Below are 15,263 nucleotides of genomic sequence, written 5' to 3'. Positions count from 1 at the left end.
TAACCACAGAAATACTGTGGCCCCCTTTTTGACTTGTTTAGGATCAAAAATTCCAAAAGTCTTTAATTTTTTTTAAACTCTATATTCAGTTAAATAGATTTATATAAATTGAAATAGAAGGAGTAACAAGTTTGAGGGATCACACATGTATTCAGCCTTATAATAATTCGAGCGATGGGAACGTACACCGAATCCAGGCTGTCTGAAGATATTTCCGTACTTTTTATTAAGGGTCACGAAAAGAAAAAGAAAGAAATTATTCAGATTTAACAAAGATATCTTCAAAGGTGACGATTAAGTAAACAACACGTCAGAACTCATCTAGAACCAGCCTATAGCCCACAACTCCTACCTCGTAAAAGTCATAGGGGGCATTTCCGTCCACCTTCCAAATCCAATCAAATCCTCTTTCCATTTTGCCCCATACGCGTCTCTATGAGGCCATTATTCCATCACCATTACCGACCTCTCTCCTCCTTAAAACTCCTCTCTTTTCTTCTCTCTTACCCACCCAAACCACAAACAGATCATTTCTCTCTAATATTTTGCTTAGATAATCTCTTCATCATATTTAATTCGCTTTTCTTAGATAATTTATCTGTGAAAAATTATGGCTCAGAGAACAGAGAAAGAAGAGACTGAATACAAAGTCGTACATGAAAAAACCATAACACTTTGCGTCAAAAATTGCGGTGTCATCGGCAATCCAGTCACCAATAATATGTGCCAAAATTGCTTTAATGCTACCTCTGCTAGCTCCTCCAAGGTCGCATATCCTCATAAATTCACCAACATATTAACCAGATCTACCTCGTCCGATCTAAAAAAGTATGTCGATCGAGCGGTGAAAGATGATGATAAGGCAAAGGAGAGCGTATCACCGGCGAAGAGGGAGGTGAACCGTTGCTCCGGTTGTCGGAGGAAGGTAGGATTGACCGGATTCCGTTGCCGGTGCGGTGAATTATTCTGCGGCGAACATCGTTACTCTGACCGTCATGATTGCAGCTATGATTACAGAACCGCCGGCCGAGGGGCGATCGCGAGGCAGAATCCGCTCGTCAAAGCCGCGAAGATCGTTAAACTTTGAACGGGAGAGATATACTCCATATGGTATCATCATCAAATTGGATTTCAGTTGAAGTGAGAGAAAGAGATTTGCTATTGCGAAGATCTCCGTAGCTGCTGTGTTGCTGCTCTGTTCGGGATATGCTGTGCTATCAAAAGAGAGTATGAAGAAGCAATGAGAGAAATTAAAAAATGTTTTTAATTTAAATTTGTTGTGATGAAATTTCCCTCTGAATTTCTCTGGGGATGGCTCTGTTTTCTCATATCAACATATGAAAAATTTAAAAGTTGTAGCTTTGCAATTTATTTCATCTTTGTTTGGCGACCAATCAAAGTAGAAACCGTATGGAAATTTAAATCAGTTTCATTGAACAGAAAATTTAAGTGATTTCTAGAAGCAAACACGGTGATGGCTATAAAATTCAGAACTCATTCCTGGTCCTGGGAAGGGGCATAACGGCGTAAATTTGATGCCAAGTATCGGGCTAATGAGCCAGACTGCGTTTATGTCCTGAAAATAAATTTTCATTTTTATTTGTCGCTTTTTGCATACGAAGATAAAAATAATTTATTTTGCCCTTATTTAATGTTAATTTTTTTGAAACAAAAGGAATACATATTTCAAAGCGGGGGAAGTTGCGAGTTGCTACTTTCTCTAAAATCTTCTAAGAAGACATTTTTTCTTGTTCGCATAATCTTTTAGAGAACAACAAAAAACGATCATGGATTACCTTTCGAGGCAAGATCGGGTGATGACAGAATTGAATCAGGCGTTTTCGGGTGCTACCAATAACACTAATGAAAGAGCGTTGGTTCCTCCTAGCATTCCAGCAAATCGGACGGCTCAAAGAATCGAGAACAACACTCCAAGGGATGAAGTAGGTTTCAATGAAGCCGCAAGGACCAGAAGTGGATCTGGGAACAACAACTTGAATGATCCTTTCAAAACTGAGGTCATGAGATTCATGAGAGAGATGAATTAAAGAATGGCCCAGAACACAAAAGAGTTTCACGCTCGAATAGATAAGATCCCAGGCGCGCCGCTGGTGTTAAAAGGACCAGATTCGAGGAAGTATACGCAGTTTTCGTTTAAATCGAGTGCGGCACCAGAGTTGATCCCGAAGAGGTTTAAGATGCCAGATATTTTAAAATATGATGGGACGTCTGATCCACAGGAGCACATCACGACCTACACCACGTTAGTAAGAGGAAACGGCTTGGCTCAACACGAGATCGAGTCGGTTTTATTGAAGAAGTTTGGCGGAACCTTCACGAAGGGACCCATGACATGATATTCCCTCTTACTCGAGCATTCAATCGATTCTTTTGAAATACTAGCATATTCGTTCATCAAAGCCCACGCTAGAGAAAGAATGGTCCATGCCAGAAAGGCAAATATATTTAGAATTTCGCAAGGAGAATCCGAGTTGTTACAGGAATTTGTAATCGGGTTCTAGAAGGAAAGGAAGCTGCTACCAGCAGTTCCGAATGAGTGGACAACGGAGGCATTCACGAAGGTCTCAATCCGTTGATTTCAATGCCTCCCAAAATTGGCAGAGCGCTTGCTCGAGTTTCAGGTAACCACATGGGCAGATGTCCACAATTGCTACGAGTCAAAGATAAGGAAATAAGACGATCAACTTGGCTCTTTGGTATCCTGCAAGGTACGGGGTCGCGATAAAAATTATGATAAGTTTAAAAATGACTTTGATGTGGATCGGAAGTCCTTTAGGGGTCATTTTCTAATGTACGGGAGGACTGATGGGCGTAGCAATAAATGATTCCAGTCATCAGATAGGTCAACCTTCAAAAGAAGGACAGATCGTGGCCGGAATAATAGATCGTTGCAAGAGAAAGAGGTGTTAGGGTCCCGAGATCCCGCATATCCCTGGTTATCATATTACAACTTTAATATCAACCTGGTAGAATTGGTGTCAGCAATGAGGAATATCAAAGAAGCATGGTTTCTGAAATCGATCCGATCGGATCCTAGTCAAAGGGATCCTAATTTGTGGTGTGAATTCCATGGGACTCACGGCTATAGAACTGGGGACTACCGACATCTTCGCGAGGAGGTGGCGACCTTGTTGAAAAATGGCCATCTTAGAGAGTTTTTAAGTGACCCCGCAAAAAACAATTATGGTAGAAGTCGAGATAATGCGGAACCATCAAAGACAATAGCAGGGTCATCTCGGATGACAATCAACATGATCTTCGGAGGAAATAAGGTCAATGGGGTGACATTTTTAGTAGCAAAAAGACGATTATATGGGTGACTCATGGCAAGAGAATTCGAGAAGCCGTAGAAGAGGACATTACCTTCACGGAGGAAGATGTTGATGGGCTGCTTCTTCTACACAACGATGCTTTGGTAATTTCTCTTGATGTTTTAGATTTTAAAATTAAGCATGCTTTGGTTGATCCAGGAAGCTCAGCCAAAATCGTACAATGGAGGGTTCTGGAAAAAGCAAAGTTGACCGGGAACATCATTTTGGCAGCAAAACTCCTAGCTGACTTCAACCTAACAAGAGTCACAACACGAGGAGAATTTTTGCTGCCCACGCACGCCGAGGGAGTGACGAAACCACTTTGTTCAAAGTGGTGGCCTAAATAATATAATAAATATAATTATTATTAAGTTAGGCCATTAACGCAAAACAATACATAATTGGCATAAAGTGCAAATATAATTGCATGAAATGATGTAAAATACTCAAAATATACATAAAAATATAAATAATTAGTTTGGACAATTAATCACTCATAAATAATTTTAAGGGAATAAAAAATAAATATTTAACAATTAAAATACCATAATCGATTAAAAATACTTATAATATGAATTCAGTTATTATAATTTGATAAAAGCAACGAGGATAATAGATTGATATTTAAAATGTATCATGGAATAGAGTGTTCCATCCTTATTTGGATTCTTTTGCCATAGTGTTCATTGTTGAGATATTGGTGTATTCATGGCGAGGGGCAGGAGCAACATTTGAGGATTGCGCTTCAGACTTTGAGGGAGACGAAGTTGTTTTCTAAGTTCTCCAAGTGTGAGTTTTTGTTGGACTCGGCATTCTTGGACAACATGGTGTCTAGTGATGGGATTAAGGTGGATCCGAAAAGATCGAGGCACTTTAGAATTGGCTTAAACCTTTTACCGCTATAGAGATTAGTAGTTTCTTAGTTTTTGCGGGAAACTATCGCCGCTTTGTAGATGGATTTTCATCTTCGCAACTCTATTGACCAAGTTGACTTAAAAGGGCACTCCATTCATATGGTCTGACGAGTCTGAGGGGAACTTTCAGAAGCTCAAGAATTCTTTGACAACAACTCTATTTTGGTATTGCCCTAAGGATCGGGGTAGTATACGGTCTATTTTGATGCATTACATGTTGGCCTTGTGTGCGTGTTGATGCATGACAGTTGAGTGATTGCTTATGCGTCGCGCTAGTAGAAGCCCCATGAGAAGAACTATCTGGTACATGATTTGGTGTTAGCAACTATTGTGCATGCCCTCAAGATTTGGAGGCAATATTTATACAGCATGTCTTGTAGATGTATACAGATCATTAGAGTCTTCTTCATCTATTCAAGCAAAAGGATTTGAATGTGAGGCAGCGGCGATTGTTAGATAGTGATATCATAATCTTTAAATAGCTCTAACAAGATAGTGAGATGTTCAGCGTGAGTTGGGCATGTAGATTGAGTTGAGTACTGCATTTCACCCTCAGACGGACGGGCAGTTTGAGCGACCATTCAAATTTTAGAGGATATGTTTAGGGCCTATGTTATTATTTTGCGGGCTAGCGAGATCAGTTTCTGCCATTGGCGGAGTTTGCATACAACATCTATCAGTCTATTATCCAGATGACTCCATATGAGGCCTTATATGGGAGGAAATGTCATTTTGCGATTGGTTGGTTTGTGCCTCGTGAGGCTAGATTGTTTGGCACAGATTTGGTTTGCGATGATGTAGAGAATGTAAAGTTTATTCAGGAGCGGCTTCGTATAGTGCAGTCCAGGCAAAAGATTTATACTGATATGAAGAATTTTGATGTGGCTTTTAATAGAGGGTTAGAAGGTTCTTCTTTGAGTTTCTCCTATGAAGGGCGTGATGAGATTTGGGAAGAAGGGAAAGTTGATCCATCAGTATATTGGTCCATTCGAGGTGTTGGAAAGAGTTGGTGAGGTGGCCTACATACTTGCTTTGCCACCCAACTTAGTTCTTCCGGTGTTTCATGTTTGCATGCCTCAGAAGTATTATGAGGATCATTTACATGTGTTGGATTTTAGTTCGGTGCAGTTGGATAAGAATTTGGCTTATGAAGAAGAACCGATGGCTATTTTGGATAAGTAGGTTCGGAAGCTGATGTCTAAGATATTGCATCCGTGAAGGTTCAATGGAGAGGTCAACCGCTCGAAGAGGTGACTTGGGAGATCGATCATATATCCTCATCTTTTTGATATCCTAGGTATGATTTTAAATTCGTTCGAGGACGAACATATGTTTATAAGGGGAATGATGTACCGAGCCAGCTGGTTGTTTTGTATATTTGAGCCTCATTTCCCTATTTTATGCTTCCCGTATGCGTGATTATTTTTTTTACTTGCGAGGATGATTGGTTTTGTTCCTGGAAGGTTTTGGAGTGAACTGGTACACTTAGTTCTATTGTTGGAAGCTTAAGTTGTAAGAGTTGACCAAGGTTTGACTTCAATAAAAATGACCTCTGATTGACGATTTGATATTTCCAATATGTTTTTATGGTAATATTGAACTTAGTTGTATGTTCGGATTGGGATTTAGAGGTTTCTAAGATGTATTGACTCTATTTTCCGAAAGTTGGCAATTTGAACGTTTGAAAAGTTCACAAGTTTGACTGAGAGTGGACATTGATGGTATCGGGTTCGGATTGTTGTTCCAGAACTTGGAATAGGTTTGCTTTATCATTTGGAACTTGTGTGCAAATTTTTGTTGCATTCCAAGTTGGTTAGGTATGAATTAGATGTTTGGTTGTGAATCGTTGAAGTTCTAGAACTTGTAGGCATGCAACATGAGTTTTGATGCTTGATTCTTGGTTGTGGATGTTATTTGAAGATTTGATCTTACAAGCGAGTTCGTGTGAGATTTATATACTTTTGTGGATGTTTGGAGTGGGGTTCAAGGGACTCAGGTGAGTTTCGTATTGGTTTCAAATTGATTTTGGAAGTTGGGAGTTTTGCTAGTGCTGTAGACATCGTATTTGCGGACTTTTGATTGTATTTGCGATGTATGGTTGTGAAGGACATCTTTGCATTTGCGAAGTTGGTGTTGCAATTGCGACATCCGCTTTTGCGAAGGGTGCTTTGCAATTGCAACGACTGGTCGCTTTTGCGATGTTCTTGGTCACATTTGCAACATTTGCTGCTTAGGGGCCTAGTTCGCATTTGCTAGCACTTTTGTCGCATTTGCAAGGGTTGCATTTACGAACCTCTGGTCGCAACACCTATAGCTAGGTTTATGGAGCCATTTCAGGAATTTGGCTCGTTATCTCATATTTTAAACCCTGGACTTGGGAGAGGTGATTTTCGGATAGAGATTTTTACACAAGGCTTTGGGGTAAGTGATTTCCACACATTTTTGGCATTATTTCAAGAATGTACATGGATTATTAACACCCAAACACATATGATTTTAAGGGAAATTTGGAAGTTTTTCCTAAAACTTAAAAAAATGAAAATTTGGGGATTTTGAGGTATGATTTGGACTTGGTTTTGAATCTAATCACGTATTTGGACTCGTGGGGTTATGGACAGCCCGGAAGGGATCTACCCCTTGACTCGGGTTTTGACCATGTGGGTTTGGGATTGATTTTTGTTGACTTTTTGGGAATTGAATAATGATCAGAGCTTTAATTTTTAGAATTGGTTCCTATAGCTTTATTTTGATGTTATTGATTTGTATTTTTGCTAGATATGACCAGTTCGGAGGCCATTGAGAGCTAAGGGATATTGTGAGTATTGATTCTCGCGTATTTGAGGTAACTATCTTGCCTAGACTTGGCTTGAATGTGTTTTCCCATAGGATATGATGTTTGCTATATTTTGGGGGTGATGCATATGCGAGGTGAGGAGTACATATGCATGCACAGTGATTATTCCTGATCCAGGTAGATTTAGGCTATTATATGCCTTGTTTTGCTATCATGCTTCTTTGATACCATGGTTTCTTTACTTGTTTAACTACGTGAGCTATTATTAATGCTAGAAATCATGTCTAGGCTATGTGTTTATCTATTTGAGACATGATAGGACTGTTTTTGTTGTGTAAAGCTATTTGCCTTAACTGTAGTCATATTTTCAATCATGATATTATATCCGCGTATGTGTACACTCTTTATATGTTATCTCACATGTTGATAGTATCTTTATTTATGTGGCACAAGTTTGATCTAATTTGTGCCACATTGGAATATTCCGTGCTCTATTTCTGATCATGCTATTGTGAGAAGTGATCATATTGAGACTTGAGGAGATTGATGACTAATCTTTGGCCGTAGAGTCGTGTTGTTAGTTATTGTGATGTGACATTTGAGTCTAGGCCCCATATTGGGCTGAGTGGCATTGATTGTTTAGTGTTGACAATGATTGTGAGGGGGCACTGCATCAGGTCCCATATTGGGCTAAGTGATATTGATCATTAAATTTTGATCCGATGAGGGCCTGGGCTAGGATCCGCCCTTCTGGAGTAATTCTGTGAGTGCATATACATACTATGTGCTTAGTGAGGGACTTAGGCGAGGCACCCAAACAGTGACGAGTGTGTGTGTGTGTGTGTGATGATTCAAGGGCTTCGAGCTAGGCACCGAGAGTGTGCTGAAATTATGATTGAGGGGTATTTGTGCCAGGCACTATGTATGTGATGAGATTGTATTTACTTAATGATTAAACTATGACGTTGTTGATTTTGGCATGTAAATTAGGAAAAAGAGTTGTATTCCCTTGTGCTAATTGATAATTGATGTCTTTAACATAGATACCATGACTAATAAATTTGGAAAGCATTCTTATTTTCCTCTTATTGTGATAAAGATGAATCTGATATTATTGAGCCACTTTTCCTTTACTATGTTATGTTGTTATTGCCTGCTAAATGAAATTACTGGATTTTGCCAATCTCGTCACTGCTTTTAGATCGAGATTAGGCTTGTTACTTGTTGAGTACAGGGGGTCGATTGTACTCATATACACTTTGCACTTCATGTGCAGATTCGGGTGTTGCTGATCATGATAGTTGCTAGTGAGCCAGATTTGGACTAGTCTGAGATTTCGAGATAGACCTGTTGTTCCATTCGCAGGCCTTGAAGTCCCTTACCTTATTTCATGTTATTACTAATTAGTCTTTCAGAGATCATAGTATTTGTCCCAGACCTTCTATTTAGTATTCTATAGACATCATCCACTTGGTGACACCTAATTTTGGGATGGTTTTTAGTTGTATCCTTGTTTTGACATCAGTTATTTATAGTATTCTGCTATTGAGACTATTTAATACTGTTATTGAAGTTTCTTTCTGTATATTGGTTGGTGTATTTCCTAACAATTAGTGTTAGGCGCCATCATGATTCCAGTGGGATTTTGGATCATGACAGGCGCCTAGCCCGCTCGCTAGGCAAGCCAACACTCAACAACAAAAATAGAATCCAATTATTAAGCCATTAATGGTTTAATGATGTCTATATTTGCATTCATGCGGTGCTTATGCTTTCCTGAGCCGAGAGTCTATTGGAAACAACTTCTTTATTCTCACAAGGTAGGGGTAAGGTATGCGTACACACTACCCTCCCAGACCCTACGGTGTGGGATAATACTGGGTATGTTATTTTTGTTGTTGTTAATGGTTTTATGATATAAAATAACAATGCACAATATATCTCAATTTAATATCATAATTACATAATCAAAGAAAATGTCTAAACACGACCATAACTATCTAACAACGCCCAAAACCCAGTGTCACTACATCACTGTCACGACCCAAAATCTCACCTAGTCGTGATAGCACCAAACCCCACGTGCTAGGTAAGCCAAACAATAAATAACACAACTGGAATAAAAGATCATTAATAAACAATGAGTAAGAAGGTGAAAATCCATAAAATTGCCCCAAGGATTGGTAGTACTGTCTAGACCCAAATCCCACCAACGAGGTCGTAAGGGACTGTGACGGTCATACAACACTACCTTGAATCCTCGTGAACAATGTATGCACTCACCCTAGAAGTCTGCAGCCTCCAACACCGGTGAATTAGTGACGAGATTCAAGTCATGTGATGCTCACTAATCAAAGAACCTGTGTAATATATATATATATATATATATATATATATATATATATATATATATATATATATATTACAAAAACCAATAATCTCATTAAAATATGTGATAACAACTCATTGTAGGAAAATCCATTTTTGACAAATGAATCATCAATAGAAACAAAGGCATATGCTTGCAAGTTAGATATGACTTAAAATCTTGTTGAAATACACGACAAGGTTTAAAGAATACATGTGCATGATCAAAATGTCACCCTCGTGCTCCACATTTCATCAATATGAATGCCACCCTATGCTCCACATGTCTTCACAACAACAATTCCACCCTTATGCTCCATATCTGATACAATAATAATATCCAACCTTATGCTCCGGACCCCGACACAATAACAATACCAATCCTTATGCTCTATACCCCAACACAATAAGAATATTCACCCTTATGCTTCACATTTCGTTGCAATAACAATATCCGCCCAATATGTCCATATGTGTTGTAATCATAACTATGTAATATACAAAATTGTCATCAAAAGACAAAGGCTCATAATTTTTCAATAAGGGCACAAGGACATGATAATAATAAAATGTGGATGAATGTTCAACATATAAAGCATGACCACAACTAAACCAATTGTAGCAAACAAGTTCTTGTAGTCACATGGTGATTAAGCGTGTTTCATATTAAGCATATCATCAAAGTAACGCATACTAGAAGCCTAAGGTCAAATTCGATCATAAACCACACATAGCACCCGTGTACACTCTCGCCACCTCACGTACACGTCACTTTACATATAACACAAGTAAGCAAATAAGGCCAAATCCTAAGTGGTATTCTCTCATATAACGTTAGGCAAGATGCTTACCTCAATAAGCCAAAATCAATCCTCTAAAATAGTCTTTCCTCCAAAAATCACCTCCGTCCGGCACCAATCTAGCCAAAAAATAACTCAATAACATCAAACAATGCTACAAGAATCAATTCCAAATATTAAAGTCCCAATCTTTATGCAATTCACAAAAAGTCAACAAAAGTCAACCCCGGACCCACACGGTCAAAACCCGACTCATGGAGTAGATCTTGACTACCCATAAGCGCATGTGTCCAAATATGTGATTAGATTCCAAATCGAGTCCAAATCAACTCTTAAATCCCCAATTTTTTTTTCAAAACATAGTAAAAAATCCCCAAACATTCTCTTCTAAATTCCATAAACTTGGTGTAATAATTCATGGGAAACAAGATATAACATCAAGTCAAAATCACTTACCCTCTTGCCTTGAGTGAAAACACTCTTCAATAATCGCCCCGATCAAAGTCTCTTGTTCAAAATATTAGAAAATAGGGCTAAGTCCCAAAATGGCTCTAGTAATATCAGTTGTAGATTTCGCAGTTGCGACCATGGGTTCGCAAATGCGTTCCTCACAAATGCAGAGAAGGGCTCGCAAATGGTAACATGTCCCCGGAGCTGCAGTCTTCGCAAATGCGACTAGGGAACTTGGCAAATGCGACCAAGCATCGCAAATGTAATGTACCCTTCACAAATGTAGATGTTGAAATTGCAACACTAGCTTCACAAATATGAAGCTGGACTTCTCAACCAAATATTGCAAATGTGATCAATAGTCCACAAATGCGGACCTTTGCAAATGCAAGGTCTACAACACCAGAAAAAACTAATACTTCCCAAAAATCTATCTAAACTCATCTGAAACTCACTCGATCCCCTCGGGACCTACACAAAACAACCACACAAGTATATGAACCAGATACGAATTTGCTCGCAAGCTCAAAACATCAAAATAACATCTATAACCACGAATCAACCACCAAAATGCATCATGCAAGCCTCCAAATTCAAGATCTTAAATATTCACAACCAAATGTCGGATTCCAACTAAACTAACTCGGAATGAGACCAAACTTTGCATACAAGTTCCAAATAAAAAAAGGACCTATTCCAAGTCTTGGAAAAATAATCCTAACCCGATAGCCTCAAAGTCAACTCATGGTCAAACTTATAAAATTTCAATACTTTCAAATTGCCAACTTTCGGCAAAAAAAAATCATCCTAGGAACTTCCAAATCAAAAATCACCATACGAACCTTTTGGAACAATCAAAACACAAATCCGATGTTACATCCCGCATTTTCGTATGTTAAAGTTTCGTCGTAAGTTAATCGATGTAAGTTCCGGATGGAATTATTTTGAGATTTTAAGCATTATGATATTTCAAACAAGTGATAAGTAAATTCATGAAGGTGAGAGGGGAAGCAAGTCAAAGAAGACGATTTTTCGTCCAAGTTTGGCATGTTGGGATAAAATATGGCCCGAGCTAAAATACTCGGTATTTATGGACTAGTGCCATACGAGATACCACATGACCATGATAGTAAGGTGTATAAGTTATGTGAAAAGTGAGTAGTATTTTAAGTAACCGAAAATAATTCTCAATTATGTGGGTAATCGGTTAATTATTGGGTAATCAAACATTACCTAGTTAATTAATAATTAGTGGTGAATCAATTAAAAACATTGGATAATGACAAAGCCTCCCACGTGGAAGCAAATGGAAAGGGATCTAATGACTCTTGTTTTGGGCAATTGAATAAGAAGGACACATGGACTATGTATTAGCCCTCAAAAACGTGGAAAGATGACTATGATAATCATCTTTACAATTGTTTCAATTGATATCCAATACAAAGATGCCTAATCAATTTAAGCCAGCAACATTCTCTTTCCAACAAAATTTCTTGTAACATTTTGGTATCAAACAGATGCTACATACCATTTCAAACCAATTTCCTAATTTAACCATTCTCTTTCCAATCCAACATTCTCTTTCCAATCCATCTTATAAGAAATTCTTATAAGTTGTGAATAGGTAAGAACGTGATTTGTGATGGAAATTTGTCATTGTGATTCTTATAAGTCTTATAGGTCAATTGTGAATTGCAGCAGAACGTTAGCAATTGCCAATTTCCCACAAAAGAAAAACGTGAATTCTTGCAACCAAAAGAAATCCAACGAGAATTATTAGAATCTTAGGAACGTAAAATTTTGCGGTTGTAAAGGAGTACGGTGCAATCTTTTTCAAGAACATCATACGAATTTTTTCCTACACCAAGTATGTTAAGGCTAATCTCTTTTTTCATTTTGCATGATCTCGTAATTACACGAGTTTGATAACGAGGCATAAAGAAAAATTCATATCCCGGAATTTATGTATATTTTCCTAATTTTGTAAGTTACAATATTCTCCTTATCGGGACTTCAAATTCAATTGAGTATTTTGTTCTTCCAGTCAAGAGAGCAGCGAATTTATATATATATACAGTATTACAATATTTTCATTACCATCGAGCTATAAACAATGGGCAGGCCCCTATTGGGCAACCTCTGATCAGATGGTAAGTTATATACAGAGCCTACTGTGGCCGAGAGCCTATGAGCGAGCCCAGTTGGTCGAGATACAGAGCGTAGTATGGCCGAGTGCCTATGAGCGAGCCTACTACGGCAGAGCAGTTTTATATATATGGCCGGAAAACTATTTTTGTTACTATATTGAGAGAGTTGAGTCAGTATCAACAGGTAAGCATATCTTCAGATTATCTTTGACTCCCAGATACTTTCAGTTATTATATTTTCAGCTCACACTACAAGAAAAATGCTCAATAAAGAAGGGAAAACTGGTCCCTAAAAGTATGGAATTGGTCGCAAATGCTCAATAGCGGCCAGCTAATCTGGTCCTTATAGCTTCCGTCGCTAAAGGTTATTAAGGACGAGATAGTGTGCTGGTCGCTAAAATAGTTTCGCGACCAGTTTAAAACTGGCCGTTAAATGTGTTTTAAGGACCATATTTCTGGTGCTTATTTGCATATTTTAGGGACTAAATTTCTGGTCCTTAAAATATTTTCGCGGCTAGTTTAAATATGGTCGTTAAAACGTTTCACGACCAGTAAATTTCTTGTCCTTAAAATATTTTTGCGGCTAGTTTAAATATGGTCTTTAAAACGTTTCACGACCAGTTAGAAGCCGGCCGTTATATCTATTCAGAGAAGTTTGAAGCTGGTCCCTAAAGAAACAAGTCACAAGTCCCTAAATCACATTTAGTTTGCAACTAGAAAATCGGGAATATTAATATATAGATAATGTTGCTTTCATAAAATAATACCAAAAATGATCAACATCAGTTAATTAGTTGAATCGTACATCAATGATTTAAGCTAGTCACAATATTGTGTTCATAAACATTTAGCAAAAAAACTACATATACTAATAATACCCCTCGATTGTAATGTAAAATTTTCTTGAAATTCCAATCAAAATTGTGGTTGATCTGTATGTCGTCAAAAATCAGCTATTTCAGTTAGAAAAACTATATATAACAGACGTATAGATACTCAAGTTTTCAAAAAGAGTCTAGTCTCAACAATGATTAGGATACAACCGACTTGCTTTCCCCACCCAGACAATAAAATTTAGTGAAAGAAATGATAAATATATGACTTTGCAAATTTTAAGAGGAATAAACTTAGATCAGCTTGAAGGTGGAGGTTAATTTAGCGGATGAATTTCCAAAGTAAATTCAATTTGTCGACTTGAAGATCAGCTTTATCCTTAGTTTATCATTCATCAGATGAAGTCATCAATTCCTAACATATAGAGGAAAGAAAAAGCATTTGCTAAGGGAGCACTGCTGCATGCTAACAACCTTGATTTATAAACTGATAAGTATTTTCTTGCAAGTTTTGTTGTAGAAATATAAGCTGAGCTGAGATACATGATAGAAAGGGATGAAAGAGAGGTCTCCAGCAATTGAGGATTGAGGATTGAGGACACTAGGTCTGGTGGTGACATACAGGAGGAGGGCATAATGGTCATGACCATTCAAGTCACACCAGGATCCAGGAGATTCCTTCACAATCCCTATCTTTAATTTGGTTAGCATCCTGATTCTTTTGCGAATCTATATTGAAATACTAGCTCAGAGATTTCAGATTAAAAAATACATATTGAATTATTATCTGCCACTTTTTTCAGATATACAAAGGGACAATTTTGTATATGTCATGATAAACACAAAAAAAAGGTCATTTAAGAAAAGTTCAATTGTGCTAGCTGCTACAAGGATTGAAGGGAATGGAAGGACTCATTGGAGCGATAAAGTGGATGAGGAGATGAATATAGAAGGTGCACAGATTGAGAATGAAGAACTGCAGCAAGCAGAACCTATAGTGCTTCCAAAACTTGACTTGGAATATATGTTCAGACCAAAGATAAACTTAGGTCTTGCGAAACTATTACTCTGCTCTGTTGCTCAGCAGTAAGCGAACCAAGAAGATCAAAAGCAAAAAAACAAGACCTATGATCTCTTCCAGCAAGAATGCAATTCCATACAGTCTGAGCATAAATACAATCTCGCAAAATATGCAATACCGATTCATCCTCTACTCCACCAGTCGTGCAAGTATCCTCTAGATTAAGATGGCGGCAAACTCTTTCTAAATTTATAAGAATTCTACATTTGCCGCATAACCAAAAGAAAACTCAAATTTTCTTAGGCCCACACCAGCCCTAAATTAATTTCCAAACATTATCAGACAGAAGCTTGTTAGAATTGACACCGATGATATTCGCAACTAATAAAAGAATAAATTCCGCAAATGATATACAATAACATACACTTAAATCAACAAAATAAATTGAGGTTTCATGTAAGTTGTTACTCACCTGGTATCATCAAGGATCCAAATAGTCATTCTCCTCAGCTGGAAGCTGGAAATTAGTTTGTTGCGCTAATACTAATTCTTTTATTTTCCTCAGTTCTCTCATCTCATTTTTGAAGTTAGACAGACGATCCTTC

The 15,263-nt window shown here is 37.8% G+C and overlaps 1 protein-coding gene across 1 annotated transcript; it reads left to right on the top strand.

Annotated features, from left to right (window-relative positions):
• The first annotated feature begins 297 nt into the window (after positions 1–297).
• Positions 298–1,426, top strand: LOC109241888 (zinc finger A20 and AN1 domain-containing stress-associated protein 5-like). The gene has a single exon (XM_019408709.1). The coding sequence runs from the start codon at positions 611–613 to the stop codon at positions 1,085–1,087; it is 477 nt and encodes a 158-aa protein (XP_019264254.1). The 5' UTR covers positions 298–610; the 3' UTR covers positions 1,088–1,426.
• The last annotated feature ends 13,837 nt before the right edge of the window (positions 1,427–15,263 follow it).

Source organism: Nicotiana attenuata, unplaced genomic scaffold (genome assembly GCF_001879085.1).
Source record: "Nicotiana attenuata strain UT unplaced genomic scaffold, NIATTr2, whole genome shotgun sequence".
NCBI lineage: Eukaryota > Viridiplantae > Streptophyta > Magnoliopsida > Solanales > Solanaceae > Nicotiana > Nicotiana attenuata.
Note: the sequence above shows the minus strand (reverse complement) of the source record. Positions and strands in the feature narration are given on the sequence as shown.

Excerpts from the sequence above, each read along its gene's own strand:
- LOC109241888 (XM_019408709.1), top strand. The coding sequence starts at position 611 with ATGGCTCAGAGAACAGAGAAAGAAGAGACTGAATACAAAGTCGTACAT.